The 19,758-nt window shown below is 50.7% G+C and overlaps 1 protein-coding gene across 1 annotated transcript; it reads left to right on the top strand.

The window, feature by feature from the left end:
* The first annotated feature begins 9,065 nt into the window (after positions 1-9,065).
* Positions 9,066-19,276, top strand: LOC144486842 (RDS/peripherin-like protein xRDS35). Its single transcript, XM_078204863.1, has 3 exons — positions 9,066-9,646; positions 15,086-15,332; positions 18,199-19,276. The coding sequence occupies exons 1-3, from the start codon at positions 9,066-9,068 to the stop codon at positions 18,439-18,441; spliced, it is 1,071 nt and encodes a 356-aa protein (XP_078060989.1). The 3' UTR covers positions 18,442-19,276.
* Positions 19,277-19,758: the final 482 nt, after the last annotated feature.

Here is a 19,758-nt window from a genome sequence, read left to right as displayed (position 1 = left end):
TCAGTAAATTTGCTGATGACACCAAGATTGGTGGAGTAGTGGATGAGGTGGAGGGCTGTTGTCGGCTGCAAAGAGACATTGATAGGATGCAGAGCTGGGCCGAAAAATGGCAGATGGAGTTTAACCCTGATAAGTGCGAGGTGATTCATTTTGGTAGGACAAATTTGAATGCGGATTACAGGGTCAACGGCAGGGTTCTGAGGAATGTGGAGGAACAGAGAGATCTTGGGGTTCATATCCACAGATCTCTGAAGGTTGCCACTCAAGTGGATAGAGCCGTGAAGAAGGCCTATAGTGTGTTAGCGTTTATTAACAGGGGGTTTGAGTTTAAGAGCTGCGGGGTTATGCTGCAACTGTACAGGACCTTGGTGAGACCACATTTGGAATATTGTGTGCAGTTCTGGTCACCTCACTATAAGAATGATGTGGAAGCATTGGAGAGAGTGCAGAGGAGATTTACCAGGATGCTGCCTGGTTTGGAGGGTAGGTCTTATGAGGAAAGGTTGAGGGAGCTAGGGCTGTTCTCTTTAGAGCGGAGGAGGATGAGAGGCGACTTAATAGAAGTTTATAAGATGATGAGGGGGATAGATAGAGTGTACGTTCAGAGACTATTTCCTTGGGTGGATGTAGATCTTACTAGGGGGCATAACTATCAGGTTCATGGTGGGAGATACAGGAGGGATGTCCGAGGTAGGTTCTTTACTCAGAGAGTGGTTGGGGTGTGGAATGGACTGCCTGCTGTGATAGTGGAGTCGGACACTTTAGGAACTTTCAAGCGGTTATTGGATAGGCACATGGAGCACACCAGGATGATAGGGAGTGGGATAGCTTGATCTTGGTTTTGGACAAAGCTCGGCACAACATCGAGGGCCGAAGGGCCTGTACTGTGCTGTACTGTTCTATTCAGGCTTTTATGCCTTCAGTTGGGGGTCAGGTGGGAACTTGGTCACAGGAACTAAAGGTTATTGTTCTGATCCAGTGTGCCCAGCCTGCTATAATTAACACAGATTTCCTGCAGCATTATACAATCACATCAGTTGGTGTTAAACTGCTGACTGCCTTTTCCTGAGTTGAGGTTTGGGATTGAGCTTGCAGACTAATGGTGCCAGTCAGGTGACACCATTCAGCGACATTCTCTACTCCGTATCACAGGATGTGGTGCACTCTCAGAATCACGGAATTGTTTTGGCGCAGAAGGAGGCCATGTGGCCCATCGAGTGTGCACCCGCTCTCCCTGCCTTTTCCTCCAATCCATCACCAGCCTCCCATCCATTGACTCTGTCTGCACTTCCCGCTGCCTCGGGGAAAAGCAGTCAGCATAATTAAAGACCCCACGCACCCCGGACATTCTCTCTTCCACCTTCTTCCGTCGGGAAAAAGATACAAAAGTCTGAGGTCACGTACCGACCGACTCAAGAACAGCTTCTTTCCTGCTGCCGTCAGACTTTTGAATGGACCTACCTCGCATTAAGTTGATCTTTCTCTGCACCCTAGCTGTGACTGTAACACTACATTCTGCACCCTCTCCTTTCCTTCTCTATGAACGGTATGCTTTGTCTGTATAGCGCGCAAGAAACAATACTTGTCACTGTGTGCTAATAATGTGACAATAATAAATCAAATCCCTGCACACTGTTTCTATTCAAATAATCATCCAATGCCCTCTTGAATTTAAAAAAAAATACTTTTCCAATTCAATCAAATCAAGTCCAATTCAGAGTCTCAACAAGTTGAGACATTTCCGATCCAGTCTGGCAAGACAGGGCAAGCGACCATTTACCCTGTCCTGGGCCTGATCTACATGAGCCAAGCTGATTGGAGAAGGGGGAGGTTCCTCCTCCAAGATTTGAGCTCATTTGCATCTTAGCCAAAAGGCCGAGATATGCCCTCTTGAATGTCTCGCTTCAACCTGCCTCCACCACACTCCCAGATCGAACATTCCAGATCCTAACCACTCGCTGGGTGAAGAAGTTTCTTCTCACATCACATTTGCTTCTTTTGAAAATCACTTTAAATCTGTGCCCCCTCGTTCCTGATCCTTTTCCCAGCGGGAACAGTTTCTCCCCGTCTGCTCGGTCCAACCCCCTCATGATTTTTAACATCTTCATCAAATCTCCTCAGGAGCATGACGCGACTAGATGCTAATTGCCCACCATAAACCAATCAGAGCCATCCTGGGAGAGCTCCATGTGACATCATTGACAGCATAAACATGGAGAGAGACAAGGGACAATTCCCATTGGAACATAACATCCTTTCAAAATCTGGAGCCTTTGCTCCCAAACAAATCAAATTGAATTTTGAATCCAAAACAGACAAGACAGTGCACATTGTTCACAGATTGCAGATTTAATCTGGGTCACACACTCCCTGTGTAATCTGGGTCACACTCCCTGTTTAATCTGGGTCACACTCCCTGTTTAATCTGGGTCACACTCCCTGTTTAATCTGGATCACACACTCCCTGTTTAATCTGGGTCACACTCCCTGTTTAATCTGGGTCACACACTCCCTCTTTAATCTGGGTCACACTCCCTGTTTAATCTGGGTCACACTCCCTGTTTAATCTGGGTCACACTCCCTGTTTAATCTGGGTCACACTCCCTGTTTAATCTGGGTCACACTCCCTGTTTAATCTGGGTCACACTCCCTGTTTAATCTGGGTCACACACTCCCTGTTTAATCTGGGTCACACACTCCCTGTTTAATCTGGGTCACACTCCCTGTTTAATCTGGGTCACACTCCCTGTTTAATCTGGGTCACACTCCCTGTTTAATCTGGGTCACACTCCCTGTTTAATCTGGGTCACACACTCCCTGTTTAATCTGGGTCACACTCCCTGTTTAATCTGGGTCACACACTCCCTGTTCAATCTGGGTCACACTCCCTGTTTAATCTGGGTCACACTCCCTGTTTAATCTGGGTCACACACTCCCTGTTTAATCTGGATCACACACTCCCTGTTTAATCTGGGTCACACTCCCTGTTTAATCTGGGTCACACTCCCTGTTTAATCTGGATCACACACTCCCTCTTTAATCTGGGTCACACTCCCTGTTTAATCTGGGTCACACACTCCCTCTTTAATCTGGGTCACACTCCCTGTTTAATCTGGGTCACACTCCCTGTTTAATCTGGGTCACACACTCCCTCTTTAATCTGGGCCACACTCCCTGTTTAATCTGGATCACACACACAGAGGGTCAGTACTGAGGGAGTGCCGCACTGTCAGATTGTCAGTGCTGAGGGAGTGCTGCACTGTCAGAGGGTCAGTGCTGAGGGAGTGCTGCACTGTCAGAGGGTCAGTGCTGAGGGAGCGCCGCCCTGTCAGAGAGTCAGTACTGAAGGAGCGCCGCACTGTCAGAGGGTCAGTGCTGAGGGAGTGCCGCACTGTCAGAGGGTCAGTGCTGAGGGAGCGCCGCACTGTCAGAGGGTCAGTGCTGAGGGAGTGCCGCACTGTCAGAGGGTCAGTACTGAGGGTGCGCCGCACTGTCAGAGGGTCAGTACTGAGGGAGTGCCGCACTGTCAGAGGGTCAGTACTGAGGGAGTGCCGCACTGTCAGAGGGTCCGTGCTGAGGGAGTGCCGCACTGTCAGAGGGTCAGTACTGAGGGAGTGCCGCACTGTCAGAGGGTCAGTGCTGAGGGAGTGCCGCACTGTCAGAGGGTCAGTGCTGAGGGAGCCCCGCACTGTCAGAGGGTCAGTGCTGAGGGAGTGCCGCACTGTCAGAGGGTCAGTACTGAGGGAGTGCCGCACTGTCAGAGGGTCAGTGCTGAGGGAGTGCCACACTGTCAGAGGGTCAGTACTGAGGGAGTGCCGCACTGTCAGAGGGTCAGTACTGAGGGAGTGCCGCACTGTCAGAGGGTCAGTGCTGAGGGAGCCCCGCACTGTCAGAGGGTCAGTACTGAGGGAGTGCCGCACTGTCAGAGGGTCAGTGCTGAGGGAGTGCCGCACTGTCAGAGGGTCCGTGCTGAAGGAGTGCCGCACTGTCAGAGGGTCAGTCTTTTTCAGTAAAATCTGCCCTCTCTGGGTGTTCCAGAGACTGTTTTGGGGGTGAAGCATGGGGGAGTGGGGGGTAGTGGCTGTGGGAAGTTCCAGCCTGAGTATTATCCCCGGTGTCCTGGGGAAAATATCCATCCCTCCCTCAATCAACATCACTCACAACAGAAGGTCTGGGTAATTAGCACATTGCTGTGTGTGTGGGATCGTTCTGTACAGAAATGGATTTACTCCAAGGGACCAGGCATCAGTAAAACGTTCCTGAGCTTTGGAACATCCTGAATTTGTGACAGGATCTCTGGTGGTTTTTATAATAAGAAGTTTAACAACACCAGGTTAAAGTCCAACAGGTTTATTTGGTAGCAAAAGCCACACAAGCTTTCGGAGCTCCAAGCCCCTTCTTCAGGTGAGTGGGAATTCTGTTCACAAACAGGGCACATAAAGACACAAACTCAATTTACATGAATAATGGTTGGAATGCGAATATTTACAACTAATCAAGTCTTTAAGAAACAAAACAACGTGAGGTTTTTATAATTACAGAATACAGAACAAGTTGTAGGGTTTCTCCACCATCCATCCATTGGCCAGGACAGCTTGAACATTTCATAAGCAAACAGAAGTTCAGGCTGTCTGACAGTGACAGGTTAAAGAGCTCTTGGCCCGTCTCCTGTTCGAGATCCCACTCAGCATTGGCTGAGGAATAACTCAATTTATTGCTGCGATCGACTGTGGAGAAACAAAGAACAGCACTGACCCCTGCTGGTGGTAAAGATACTGCAGCCGCCACCTTTCAGATTAAAGACTGAGAATTCATTCTTTCAGTAAGAACAACCTGCATTTCTATAACACCGTTCACTGAAGCCAGGACATGTCAAAGTGATTGACAGCCCAATAGGTCATTTATTGAAGTGTACCCACTGCTGCAAAGCAGGGAACAAAAACAGGCATTTTACACACAGCAAGATCCCACAAACAAGAACGTGATTAAGACCAATTTTTAAAAAATTATATTGGTTGCGGGACAAAAATTGGCCCCACAACATTGGGAAAACCCGCCCTGCTCTTCTTCCAAGTAGTCTACCTGGGAGGGCAGATTATCTGGTCATTGATTCCATTGCTGTGTGTGGGATCCTGCTATGCACAAATTGGCTGCTGCATTTCCTGCATTACAACATTGACTACACTTCAATTAACAGTTCTTCACTCACTAAGAAGCATTTTTAGATGTGTTGAGGTGGTGATAGGTCTGACATTGTCTTATTTTATTATATTCACTCTCGAGATGTAGGCATCGCAGGCAAGGCCACCATTTATTATCCATCTTCAATTATTATTATTTTCATAACTAGATCACTTGCTTGTCTCCTGGAGAGGAAGTAAAGATTGAACCACATTGGTGTGGGACTGGAGTCACCTTTTAATAAATTTGATCAAGAAATGTAGGTAGCGTCGCTGGCTAGGCCAGCATTTATTGCCCATCTCTTGAGAAGGTGGTGGTGAGCTGTCTTCTTGAACCCGCCGCAGTCCCTGTAGTGTAGGTACACTCCATCTGACGAAGGAGCAGCGCTCCGAAAGCTTGTGTGGCGTTTGCTACCAAATAAACCTGTTGGACTTTAACCTGGTGTTGTTAGACTCCTTACTGTGTAGGCACACCCACAGTGCTGTTAGGGAGGGAGTTCCAGGATTTTGACTCAGTGACAGTGAAGGGACAGCCGATATAGTTTATTTTACGCCTCTACTTTCTTAGAAGACTAGGGAAATTTGGTATGTCAGCTACGACTCTCACCAACTTTTACAGATGCACCATAGAAAGCATTCTTTCTGGTTGTATCACAGCTTGGTATGGGCTCCTGCTCTGCCCAAGACCACAAGGAACTACAAAAGGTCGTGAATGTAGCCCAATCCATCACACAAACCAACCTCCCATCCATTGACTCTGTCGACACTTCCCGCTGCCTCGGCAAAGCATCCAGCATAATTAAGGACCCCACGCACCCCGGACATTCTCTCTTCCACCTTCTTCCATCGGGAAAAAGATACAAAAGTCTGAGGGCACGTACCGACCAACTCAAGAACAGCTTCTTCCCTGCTGCCGTCAGACTTTTGAATGGACCTACCTCACATTAAGTTGATCTTTCTCTCCACCCTAGCTATGACTGTAACACTACATTCTGCACCCTCTCCTTTCCTTCTCTATGAACGGTATGCTTTGTCTGCATAGCGCGCAAGAAACGATACTTTTCACTGTATGTTAATACATGTGACAATAATAAATCAAATCAAATCAAATCAAATATATTTCCAAGTCAGGATGGTGAGTGGCTCGGAGGGGAACGTTCAGGTGGTGGTGTTCTCAGGTATCTGCACTGCTGAGGAAACGCTAAAGTTATTGGTCATGTTGATTGTGGAGAAACAAAGTACAGCCGTACAATGTGGTGGAGGTGACGGGTTTGAAAGTTGCTATCGAAGGAGTCTTGTTGGGTTGCTGCACGCTGCTGGCACTGTGCGTCGGTGGTGGATGGCGTGTCGATCGAGCGGGGCTACTTTGTCCTGGATGGTATCAAGCTTCTCCAGTGTTGTTGGAGCTGCATGTCCTCCCCGTGTCTGCATGGGTTTCCTCCGGGTGCTCCGGTTTCCTCCCACATTCCAAAGATGTGCGGGTTGGGTTGATTGGCCATGCTAAAATTGTCCCTTAGTGTCCTGAGATGCGTAGGTTAGAGGGATTAGTGGGTAAATGTGTAGGGATATGGGGGTAGGGCCTGGGTGGGATTGTGGTCGGTGCAGAACCGATGGGCCAAATGGCCTCTTTCTGCACTGTAGGGATTCTATGATTCTGCACTCATCCAGGCAGCTTTCTTCCTTTCCCCGGTGAAACATTGAGCCCCTACAGAGCAGAAGGAGGTCATTCGGCCCATCGAGTCTGCATCAACTCTCCAATAGAGCTCCCCACCCAGGCCCTCTCCCTGTATCCCCACCCATTTTACAATGGCTAATCCCCTAACCTACACATATTGGGACACTAAGGGGCAATTTAGCACGGCCAATCCACCTAACCCGCACATCTTTGGACACTAAGGGGCAATTTAGCATGGCCAATCCACCTAACCTACACATCTTTCGGGCTGTGGGAGGAAACCAGAGCACCGGGAGGAAACCCACGCAGACACGGGAAGAACGTGTAAATTCCACACAGACAATGACCCAAGGCTGGAATCGAACCTGGGTCCCTGGCGCTGTGAGGCAGCAGTGCTAACCACTGTGCCACCATGAAGCAGTGAGCTTTTATGAACAATATGACATACTGTTTCTGGTGGAACCTAAGAATTCCCCAATTTGGTGATTTCAGTTCCACTCCATGTCCTGAGTATGATAGACACCACTCGAGCCCTCAAGCCTGAACTCCATGAATTGTAATGTAAGTAAACACTTTAATCATGGGAAATGGTTCATCTTCAAGGCTGAAGAAGATTCTGGAACAATTTGTGTTTTTGTTTTAAAGACTCTATCCTTTAAAGGGTTAATGCGAGGACTCTGGTAGTTCCTGTTTCTGGAACATTTCACAAGAAAAGGTAACTAAGCAGTTTTATAGAATCTGGAAATCTCTTGACCCTGGCAGTGACATGGTGGATTCTGGCTTTGGGGAAACCATGCCTGGGGAACTGTGTTGAAAAACTTATTGGCTGGCTTTGCTCTTGAGGGAAAAACCAGAAGAATCAACTGCTCAGGGGTAAAGAAGATAACAGGAGAGGGATTCTCCGATCTTGTCCATGCCTGCCCCACTGCCAGCGAGAACGGAGAATTTGACTTTCCAGCCAAAACTCTATTTCAGCGTAACCGGAGAATCCCAGCCGAGAGCAAGGATGGAGGTTTTTAGCCAACAGCTCCTGGAGCTCCAGACCCAGCCAAAAGCAGGAAATGAGTGGAAGTTGCTCCGAAGCCACTCCATGTTCTGAAATTCGACTGACTGCAGGTTTCCCGCAAAGTCCGTCTGCAAAGTTGAGCAAGAGTCATCGATTGTTTCACAAACCGGTGCTGGGAGCGCAGATTATAAACCAGCCTTCAATCATCTATCCACTTCCCTTAAACCACTGCCGTTAACATTTCAGCAAAAAGCCTCTATTCTAATTTAGTTTGGTGTGTGAGTGAGTTTGGATATTTAGAAAGGGTTATTCTGAGATACTTTCATTTTGTTTCTCTTTATTCGTTTATGGGAGTGTGAGTGTCGCTGGCTGGGCCAGCATTTATTGCCCATGCCGAACTGCCCTCCACTTCAGAGGCTTATGTTGGCCAGACATGTCACATGTTGGCCAGACCAGGTTTCCATCTCTAAAGGACATTAGTGAACCAGATGGGTTTTTCCGACAATCGACATGTTTCACACTGTATGTTAATCAGCTTTGTCTTGTACTCAACAATTCTGACTTTTCTCATCGACTGTTCATTTTATTGAAGAAAGCTGGCTTTGAGAGGTCATTCTAAAATTGATAGGCAAACACATGCTTGGCAGTATTCCACACTGGAGAAATCATTTCCCCTGGAGTAACGGAACTGGAGACAATGTGCTACTCCCACCTCGGTTCCAACAGGAGGCCTAGGTCTCTGTACAGTATCTGAAAACCAGCCCCAAGGCTTTCAGATAAAGGATATTCAACTTGTACCACTATACTCGGTTTAACAAAATACTTCAGACATACAAAGAGATAGAGGCTGGTGGATTAATTCTGTGCATATTACAAGAGGTATTACAGCATGCTAAGCACTGATAAAGCTCAACAGGTGACATTGAGACTCCAGTTGCTGATTTGGACAATTGTCTTCTTTGTTTTTATTGGTAGGACGCTGGTTCTAAATCACAGCTTTACCACCTGGTATTTGGGAGATTAGGTTAAACCTTTCTGTCTCCATTTCCCCTCAGCTCCCCGCAGCCACCACTGCAGCTCCGCAATGGAAGAGAAGGTTAGGGCTGTCGCACTCAAGCCTATCTGATCTGGTTGTGTTGCGGAATTCTCTTCCCCACTACCCCCTCCCCTCTCTGTAAAGCTAGAGAGATCCACCAGCACAGACATGGTCCTGTTCAAAGTCAAATTCACCTTCCAAAAGCGTGTGCAGTTGGCACAATCGCTGTGGATGCTCTGCTGGTTCTCGGTTCTGACTGGAGTCCTAACTTTGGCACTGGGAATTTACCTCAAGTGTGAACTGAAGAGGCGGAGTGAAGTGATGGACAACACGGACATACACCTTGTTCCCAACACCCTGATCTTTGTGGGGCTCCTGTCCATGCTCATTAATTTCAGCGGGGTCAAAATATCCAACGACTCACTGGATCTGGCCAAGTTCCCCCGATGGAAGAGTTACGTGGAGCCATACCTGATCTTCTCCTTCTTCTTTACCTTCCTTATGCTGTTTGCTTCACTCCTCAGTTACTTCATGAGGGGCAATCTGGACGCCTCGCTGAAGATTGGTCTGAAAAATGGAATCCGCTTCTACAAGGACACAGACACCCCAGGCAGGTGCTACCAGAAGAGGACCATAGACCACATTCAGATGGAGTTCCAGTGCTGTGGGAACAACAACTACAGGGACTGGTTTGAGGTGCAGTGGATCAGTAACCGATACCTGGACTTCAACAACCGTGAAGTTAGGGAGTAAGTGCTGATGGACAGTCATTGACCCAAAACATTAACGCTGCCTTTCTCTCTCCAGATGCTGCCAGACCTGCTGAGCACTTCCAGTGCTTTCTGTTTTTATTTCAATATTTCTTTTTGGTTTGACTCATTGTTGTGTTGCATTTTCTTTTATTCCTGCCCCGGCCCAACCTCTGCTTCTATTCCCTCAAGCATCAAAGATGAACATAAACATAAGAACTAGGAGCAGGAGTAGACCATCTGGCCCCTCGAGCCTGCTCCGCCATTCAATAAGATCATGGCTGATCTTTTTGTGGACTCAGCTCCACTTACCCACCCGCTCACCATAACCCTTAATTCCTTTACTGTTCAAAAATCTATCTATCCTTGCCTTAAAAACATTCAATGAGGTAGCCTCAACTGCTTCACTGGGCAGGGAATTCCACACATTCACAATCCTTTGGGTGAAGAAGTTCCTCCTCAACTCAGTCCTAAATCTGCTCCCCCTTATTTTGAGGCCTTTCACCCACCAGTGGAAACAACTTCCCTGCTTCTATCTTATCTATTCCCTTCATAATCTTATATGTTTCTATAAGATCTCCCCTCATTCTTCTGAATTCCAATGAGTATAGCCCCAGTCTACTCAGTCTCTCCTCATAAACCAACCCTCTCAACTCTGGAATCAACCTAGTGAATCTCCTCTGCACCCCCTCCAGTGCCAGTATATCCTTTCTCAAGTAAGGAGACCAAAACTGTACACAGTACTCCAGGTGTGGCCTCACCAGCACCTTATACAGCTGCAACATAACCTCGCTGTTTTTAAACTCCATCCCTCTAGCAATGAAGGACATAATTCCATTTGCCTTCTTAATTACCTGCTGCACCTACAAACTAACTCCTTGAGATTCCTGCACAAGGACACCCAGGTCCCTCTGCACAGCAGCATGCTGCAATTTTTTACCATTTAAATAATATTCCATTTTGCTGTTATTTCTACCAAAATGGATGACCTCACATTTACCAACGTTGTACTCCATCTGCCAGACCCTCGCCCTCTCACTTAGACTGTTTATATCCCTTTGCAGACTTTCAGCGTCCTCTGCACACTTTGCTCTTCCACCCATCTTAGTGTCATCTGCGAATTTTGACACACTACACTTGGTCCCCAACTCCAAATCATCGATGAAGTGGTGATCTAATTGAGGCAATCGAAGGATTAGCTGGGGTAGATAGAGAGAAACTCCCTCCCGGTAAGAGGGCAGGACCAGAAGCGCTTTGTCACACGAAGGGAACAGTGAATCTGGAACTCTCTCCCTCAGAAAGCTCTGAGGGTTGGGGGTCGATTAGAAATTTCAAGACTGAGATTGTTAGATTTTTGTTACATTGAATTTCCCGGTGAGACACAGGCCATTTGACCCATTCGCTCCGTGTTAGTGTTTATCTCCACACGAGGCACCTCCCACCCTACTTCATCTCATCACGTCAGCCTAATCTTCTATTCCATTCTCCCTCATGTACTTATATAACTGCTCCTTACTTACATCCTTAGTAAGAATGTTAAGGGATTATGGTGCAAAGGTAGATAGGGTTAAGGTACAGATCAGTCATGATCTAATTGAATGTCAGAGCAGTGTTGAGAGGCCTAAGGTTCCAATGTTGAGTGTGAGTTGACCTGTATTGAGTCTTGGTTAAACCACACTGAGTATTGTGTGCAGTTCTGGCTGTCACATCACAGAAAGGATATAGGGGCACTGGAGAGGGTGCACAGATTAAAAGGATGATTTGAGAACTGAGAGGGTACACGGGCCTGTAAAACACTGAAAGCTTTTGATAGAGTGGCTGCAGAGAGAATTTTTCCTGTTGAGGGGAGACCATAACCGGGGCCATGAATGTAGACAGTCACGAATAAATACAATGGGGATTCAGAGGAAATGTCTTTACCCAGAGACTGGGGAGAATGTGGAACCCATTACCATGGGAAGTGGGGAAAAAAAGGGACTCGCTCCTACGGGGAGTGGGGGAGAATGTGGGACTCGCTCCCACGGGGAGTGGGGAGAATGTGGGACTCGCTCCCACGGGGAGTGGGGGAGAATGTGGGACTCGTTCCCACGGGGGAGTGGGGGAGAATGTGGGACTCGCTCCCACGGGGGAGTGGGGGAGAATGTGGGACTCGCTCCCACGGGGAGTGGGGGAGAATGTGGGTCTCGCTCCCACGGGGCGTGGGGGAGAATGTGGAACTCGCTCCCACGGGGAGTGGGGGAGAATGTGGGACTCACTTTCACGGGGAGTGGGGGAGAATGTGGGACTCGCTCCCACGGGGGAGTGGGGGAGAATGTGGGACTCGCTCCCACGGGGGAGTGGGGGAGAATGTGGGACTCGCTCCCACGGGAGAGTGGGGGAGAACGTGGGACTGACTCCCACGGGGAGTGGGGGAGAATGTGGGTCTCGCTCCCACGGGGAGTGGGGAGAATGTGGGACTCGCTCCCACAGAGAGTGGGGAGAATGTGGGACTCGCTCCCACGGGGATGGGGGAGAATGTGGGACTCGCTACCACGGGGAGTGGGGGAGAATGTGCGCCTCACTTTCACGGGGAGTGGGGGAGAATGTGGGACTCGCTCCCACGGGGAGTGGAGAGAATGTGGGACTCGCTTTCACGGGGAGTGGGGAGAATGTGGGACTTGCTCCCACAGGGAGTGGGGAGAATGTGGGACTCGCTCCCACGGGGAGTGGGGGAGAATGTGGCACTTGATCCCACAGGGGAGTGGGGGAGAATGTGGGACTCGCTCCCGCGGGGAGTGGGAGAGAATGTGGGACTCGCTCCCGCGGGGAGTGGGGGAGAATGTGGGATTCGCTCCCACGGGAGAGTGGGGGAGAATGTGGGACTCGCTCCCACGGGGAGTGGGGGAGAATGTGGGACTCGCTCCCACGGGAGAGTGGGGGAGAATGTGGGACTCGCTCCTACAGCGAGTGGGAGAGAATGTGGGACTCGCTCCCACGGGGAGTGGGGGAGCATGTGGGATTCGCTCCCACGGGGAGTGGGGGAATGTGGGACTCACTCCCACAGGGAGTCGGGGAGAATGTGGGACTCGCTCCCGCGGGGAGTGGGAGAGAATGTGGGACTCGCTCCCGCGGGGAGTGGGGGAGAATGTGGGATTCGCTCCCACGGGAGAGTGGGGGAGAATGTGGGACTCGCTCCTACAGCGAGTGGGAGAGAATGTGGGACTCGCTCCCACGGGGAGTGGGGGAATGTGGGACTCACTCCCACAGGGAGTGGGGAGAATATGGGACTCGCTCCCACGGGGAGTAGGGGAGAATGTGTGACTCGCTCCCACGGGGAGTGGGGGAGAATGTGGGACTCGCTCCCACGGGGAGTGGGGGAGAATGTGGGACTCGCTCCCACGGGGAGTGGGGGAGAATGTGGGACTCGCTCCCACGGGGAATGGGGGAATGTGGGACTCGCTCCCATGGGGAGTGGGGGACAATGTGGGACTCACTCCCACAGGGAGTCAGGGAGAATGTGGGACTCGCTCCCACGGGGAGTGGGGGAGAATGTGGGACTTGCTCCCACGGGGAGTGGGGGAGAATGTGGGACTCGCTCCCACGGGGAGTGGGGGGAATGTGGGACTCGCTCCCACAGGGAGTGGGGGAGAATGTGGGACTCGCTCCCACGGGGAGTGGGGGAGAATGTGGGACTCGCTCCCACGGGGAGTGGGGGAGAATGTGGGACTCGCTCCCATGGGGTGTGGGGGAGAATGTGGGACTCGCTCCCACGGGGAGTGGTTAAGGTGAATAGTCTGGATACATTTCAGAGGAAACTGTACAAGCGTATGCGAGAAAAGCGAATCGTGGGTTACAATGATAGATTTAAGCTAGAAAACCAAAAGGGGAAATGCTGGAAAATCTCAGCAGGTCTGGCAGCATCTGTAAGGAGAGAAAAGAGCTGATGTTTTTCTGCTGCCAGACCTGCTGAGATTTTCCAGCGTTTTCTCTTTTGGTTTCAGATTCCAGCAGCCGCAGTAATTTTTATTTTTTTAAGTCAGTAAAGATGGGAGGAGGGTCATATGGAGCATACACACTGGCAGGGGCTGTTTGCGAAGGATCTATCCTCTATTATGCTACGAATAAACTCATTAACGATAGTCAGCATGGTTTTGTGAGAGGGAGGTCATGCCTCACTAACCTGGTGGAGTTTTTTGAAGAAGTGACCAGAATGGTTGACGAGGGAAGGGCCGTGGATGTCGTCTGTATGGACTTTAGTAAAGCGTTTGACAAAGTCCCTCATGGCAGGTTGGTGCAAAAGGTTGGATCTCATGGGATAAAGGGGGAGGTGGCTGGATGGGTGGAGAACTGGCTTGGTCACAGAAGTCAGAGGGTGGTAGTGAAAGAGTCTTTTCTGGCTGGATGCCTGTGACTAGTGGTGTTCCGCAGGGCTCTGTATTGGGACCTCTGCTGTTTGTGATTTATATAAACGATCTGGAAGAAGGTGTAACTGGGGTGATCAGTAAGTTTGCGGACGACACGGAAATGGCAGGACTTGCAGATAGTGAGGAACATTGTCAGAGGCTACAGAAGGATATAGATAGGCTGGAAATTTGGGCAAAGAAATGGCAGATGGAGTTCAATCCAGATAAATGCGAAGTGATGCATTTTGGTAGAACTAACGTAGGGGGGAGCTATACGATAAATGGCAGAACCATAAAGGGTGTAGATACGCAGAGGGACCTGGGTGTGCAAGTCCACAGATCCTTGAAGGTGACGTCACAGGTGGAGAAGGTAGTGAATAAGGCATATGGCATGCTTGCCTTTATAGGACGGGGCATAGAGTATAAAAGTTGGGGTCTGATGTTGCAGATGTATAGAACGTTGGTTCGGCCGCATTTGGAATACTGCGCCCAGTTCTGGTCGCCACACTACCAGAAGGACGTGGAGGCTTTGGAGAGAGTGCAGAGGAGGTTTACCAGGATGTTGCCTGGTATGGAGGGGCTTAGTTATGAGGAGAGATTGGGTAAACTGGGGTTGTTCTCACTGGAAAGACGGAGGATGAGGGATGACCTAATAGAGGTGTATAAAATTATGAAAGGCATAGATAGGGTGAACGGTGGGAAGCTTTTTCCCAGGTCGGTGGTGACGTTCACGAGGGGTCATAGGTTCAAGGTGAGGGGGGGAGGTTTAACACGGATATCAGAAGGACGTACTTTACACAGAGGGTGGTGGGGGCTTGGAATGCGCTGCCGAGCAAGGTGGTGGAGGCAGACACACTGGGAACGTTTAAGACTTATCTAGATAGCCACATGAACGGAGTGGGAATGGAGGGATACAAAAGAATGGTCTAGTTGGGACCAGGGAGCGGCGCGGGCTTGGAGGGCCGAAGGGCCTGTTCCTGTGCTGTATTGTTCTTTGTTCTTTGTAATGAATAGTCCCTCCCTCCATGCGACCTGACGTTTTCTGATATGGTTCCAGTCGTATAAAGAGCAACGTGGATGGCAGGTACCTGGTTGATGGCGTCCCCTTCAGTTGCTGCAATCCTAACTCCCCCCGGCCCTGCATCCAGCGTCAAATCACCAACAACTCTGCACACTTCAACTACGAGTACCAGACTGAGGAGCTGAACCTGTGGATGATGGGATGTCGAGAGGCTTTACTCTGCTACTATACTGGGATGATGGCAACCATTGGAACAAGCGTGCTGCTCTGCTATGTTATGCAGGTGAGGACTGCCCTCCGCTGTTTACCCGGTCCCCTCACGTTCCCCTGTGAGCACTGCTTGATTCCAGGGTCAGGAGAAGGCTGGAGCTATGGGCACACGATCTGGCCTTTGCTCTGGCTTTCTGTGAGACTTGATTCTCCTCTTCAGAATAAGGTGGGGAAATGATTGGGAGTTACACGATGCTCTGTCTCCTCTGTGGCTGGGTCTGTAGCCTCGTGCTCAACTACTGAATGAAGAATTGTTGGGTGGGTTCTATCTAGTCACCATGCTTGTCTATCAGTGAGATGTGTCAGGGATAAGTCTCTTACATCAAATCAACAGATTTCTTCTTTCATTCATTCCCAGGACATGGCCATGACTGGCAGGGGGAAATAGTTTCTCTACCCGACTGAATCTATAATGATCCTAAACCCCTCGATTAATTCACCCCTTAACCTTCCACACTCGAGGGAAAACCCAAGCCTAGTCTAGGCAACTTGTCCTTGTAAATTAATCCTTTTAGCCCTCGTGCTGCATCCAATTCTAAGGCCATCATATCCTTCCTGAGGTGTGCTGCTCAGAACCGAACACAGGTGTTCCAGATAGACCACCTCCCGGAGGTTCCCCTCCGAGCCACTCTCCATCCTGACTTGGAAATATATCGGCCGTTCCTTCACTGTCGCTGGGGTCAAAATCCTGGAGCTCTCTCCCTAACAGCACTGTGGGCGTACCTACAAAACATGGGACTGCAGCAGGTTCAAGATGGTGGCTCACCCACTGTCATCTCAAGGGGCATAAGGGAGGGGCAATAAAAAGCCAATTGCCCATGTCCCATAAAAGAATAAAAAGGGATCCAACCAAAGCTCTGTACAACTGAAGCATAAGTCCCTCCTTGAGATAATGGCCAATATCCCATTAGATTACCATTTGTAGCTTTCGATTCGCTTGCATTCATCCTGATGAGTACAGGATGAAAAGCTTTGACAGCATGTTTCTTTTTTCAGCAATAACTCCCTGTTCCTTCATCCAGATCATTGGTAAATATAGTGAGAAGCTGAGACCCCACTAGACCCCCTGACCCCCAATCAATTACCATCTCACGCCACCAGGTTACCTGAGTGTAGACCACTGCATCTCTGCCTTTCACCTGATGCTGGGGCGGCACAGTGACACAGTGGGTTAGTGCTGCTCCCTCACAGCCCCGGGACCCGGGGCAGCACGGTGACACAGTGGTTAGCACTGCTCCCTCACAGCGCCAGGGACCCGGGGCAGCACGGTGACACAGTGGGTTAGCACTGCTGCCTCACAGCGCCAGGGACCCGGGGCAGCACGGTGACACAGTGGTTAGCACTGCTGCCTCACAGCCCCGGGACCCGGGGCAGCACGGTGGCACAGTGGGTTAGCGCTGCTGCCTCACAGTGCCAGGGACCCGGGGCAGCACGGTGACACAGTGGGTTAGCGCTGCTGCCTCACAGCGCCAGGGACCCGGGGCAGCACGGTGACACAGTGGGTTAGCACTGCTGCCTCACAGTGCCAGGGACCCGGGGCAGCACGGTGACACAGTGGGTTAGCACTGCTGCCTCACAGTGCCAGGGACCCGGGGCAGCACGGTGACACAGTGGGTTAGCGCTGCTGCCTCACAGCCCCGGGACCCGGGGCAGCACGGTGGCACAGTGGGTTAGCGCTGCTGCCTCACAGTGCCAGGGACCCGGGGCAGCACGGTGACACAGTGGGTTAGCGCTGCTGCCTCACAGTGCCAGGGACCCGGGGCAGCACGGTGACACAGTGGTTAGCACTGCTGCCTCACAGCCCCGGGACCCGGGGCAGCACGGTGACACAGTGGGTTAGCACTGCTGCCTCACAGCCCCGGGACCCGGGGCAGCACGGTGGCACAGTGGGTTAGCGCTGCTGCCTCACAGTGCCAGGGACCCGGGGCAGCACGGTGACACAGTGGGTTAGCGCTGCTGCCTCACAGCGCCAGGGACCCGGGGCAGCACGGTGACACAGTGGGTTAGCACTGCTGCCTCACAGTGCCAGGGACCCGGGGCAGCACGGTGACACAGTGGGTTAGCACTGCTGCCTCACAGTGCCAGGGACCCGGGGCAGCACGGTGACACAGTGGGTTAGCGCTGCTGCCTCACAGCGCCAGGGACCCGGGGCAGCACGGTGACACAGTGGGTTAGCACTGCTGCCTCACAGCGCCAGGGACCCGGGGCAGCACGGTGACACAGTGGTTAGCACTGCTGCCTCACAGCGCCAGGGACCCGGGGCAGCACGGTGACACAGTGGGTTAGCACTGCTGCCTCACAGCGCCAGGGACCCGGGGCAGCACGGTGACACAGTGGTTAGCACTGCGGCCTCACAGCGCCAGGGACCCGGGGCAGCACGGTGGCACAGTGGGTTAGCACTGCTGCCTCACAGCGCCAGGGACCCGGGGCAGCACGGTGACACAGTGGGTTAGCACTGCTGCCTCACAGCGCCAGGGACCCGGGGCAGCACGGTGACACAGTGGGTTAGCACTGCTGCCTCACAGCGCCAGGGACCCGGGTTCAATTCCAGCCTCGGGTCACTGTCTGTGTGGAGTCTGCACGTTCTCCCCGTGTCTGCTTGGGTTTCTTCCGGGTGCTCCGGTTTCCTCCCACAATCCGAAAGATGTGCTGGTTAGGTGGATTGGCCATGCTAAATTGCTCCTTAGTGTCAGGGGGATTAGCGGGGTAAATATGTGGGATTACAGGAAGTGGGCCTGGGTGGGATTGTTGTCAGTGCAGACTCGATGGGCCGAATGGCCTTCTCCTGCACTGTAGGGATTCTATGAGGTGGATGATTTTGCTGCTGTATCAGGAGTCTCTGATGAGTAGGGTGTTGTTTGTTTTGTGTGTGTCTGTAGCTTGGTGTGTTGGCTGGACTGCGCTACCTCAGCACTGCGACAGAGGCAGTCATGGGGCAGGAGAATGCGGAGTGTGACTCTGAGGGCTACCTGCTGGAGAAGGGGCCGATGGAGACCGTATGTGCCACTGTCGAGGCAGTGAAGGACAAGTTCAACTTTAACCAGGTACAGACGGAGCCAGCAGCAACTGAGGCAACAACAACCGAGGCAACAACAACAGAGGGGAACAAAACAGATAAATAAACATTTTCCAACTGGGCGAAAGGCCCAGAGGCAACTACTGGACGTAGCTGATGTTTAATGTTGATTCCCCTTTATTTGAATTTGTACAATACTGCAATCTTCTGCCAGTGTTGTCCTGGTTACTGCTCAGGGCACTGAGTGACCCTTAACCCTAGCAGCTCTCTACACAGCCTCAGTTCCCAGGCCTCAGGCCAATACACAGAGGCCCTGACTTCCGAAATACATAATCCTCCCTCACATAGGCTTTTATCAACATGAACACTCTACCTGTGCCCACAATGGTGCAGTGTTAACAGCTGACCTTTCACCCCCGCAACACTTGATGAGTAAGACCGAAGGTTTCCAACTCTGGTTTGACTCATTTCTGGAGGGTTTCATTATACGACCTCACCCAAGCCCAATTCCAATAACTGTATAAATAATAAACTGAATTCTTCAAAGAAATCGAAGAACATTTGTATTTTTTTGAAACGCCCGATTGATTTCTCTCCTGAGTTTGACCACAGTCGTGTCCTGGGTACCGATCTTCCATTTCTGAAGAGCCCAGGGCAATCCCGCAGAGGTTGGCAAACCCTCCAGCTACACCCTCAGCAAAGAGCTGAGGCCTTTTCCAACGTTCAAAATGGCTGCACGAGTGAGCAATGATACAACAAAAATAGCTTCCCTCAGACTGAGAAGGACGGAGAGAGGATAAAGAGGGAACCTTTCCCAGCGTGGACTCTGTGCAGTGATATCTCTGTAGTAAGTTCTCTGTAGGCTTGCTGCCAAACTATAAACTGTAGCCATTACTTAATAAACCAAAGTGAGCAAGACAATTCTGAAATAAAGATCTGATAAAAGGACCAATGTATATGAAGAATATTATTTATCAAAACAGTTTGATAAATCACGGGCTTGCATTTATATAGCATCTTAATGTAGTTAAAAAACACATTATCAAACAAAACGAGACATCGAGTCATGAAGGAGATATTCATCTAAGTCAAAGAGGTGATTGTAATGAGTGTCATAAAGATGGATGACTTTGGGTGGGGAATTCCAGAGCTCAGAGTCCAGGCGGCTGAAGGACGGCCACCAACTGGGCAGTGGTGCAGGTGCTAAAGGAGCCGGAATTGGAGAAGCTCAGATCACCGTGAGGGCCAGAGGAGATGACAGGGATAGGGAGGGTGCAAGGCCAGGGGAATTTGAACATGAGGACAAGGGTTTTGAAATGGAGGCATTGTCAGCCTGGGATCCAATATAGGTGAGTGAAGATAGGAGTGAGAGTGAACAGGACTTTCCCAACCCGACACCAAGGCGGGAGCGATTACTGGTACA

Source organism: Mustelus asterias, unplaced genomic scaffold (assembly GCF_964213995.1).
Source record: "Mustelus asterias unplaced genomic scaffold, sMusAst1.hap1.1 HAP1_SCAFFOLD_482, whole genome shotgun sequence".
Classification (NCBI taxonomy): domain Eukaryota; kingdom Metazoa; phylum Chordata; class Chondrichthyes; order Carcharhiniformes; family Triakidae; genus Mustelus; species Mustelus asterias.
This window is presented reverse-complemented; position numbering and strand designations above follow the sequence as displayed.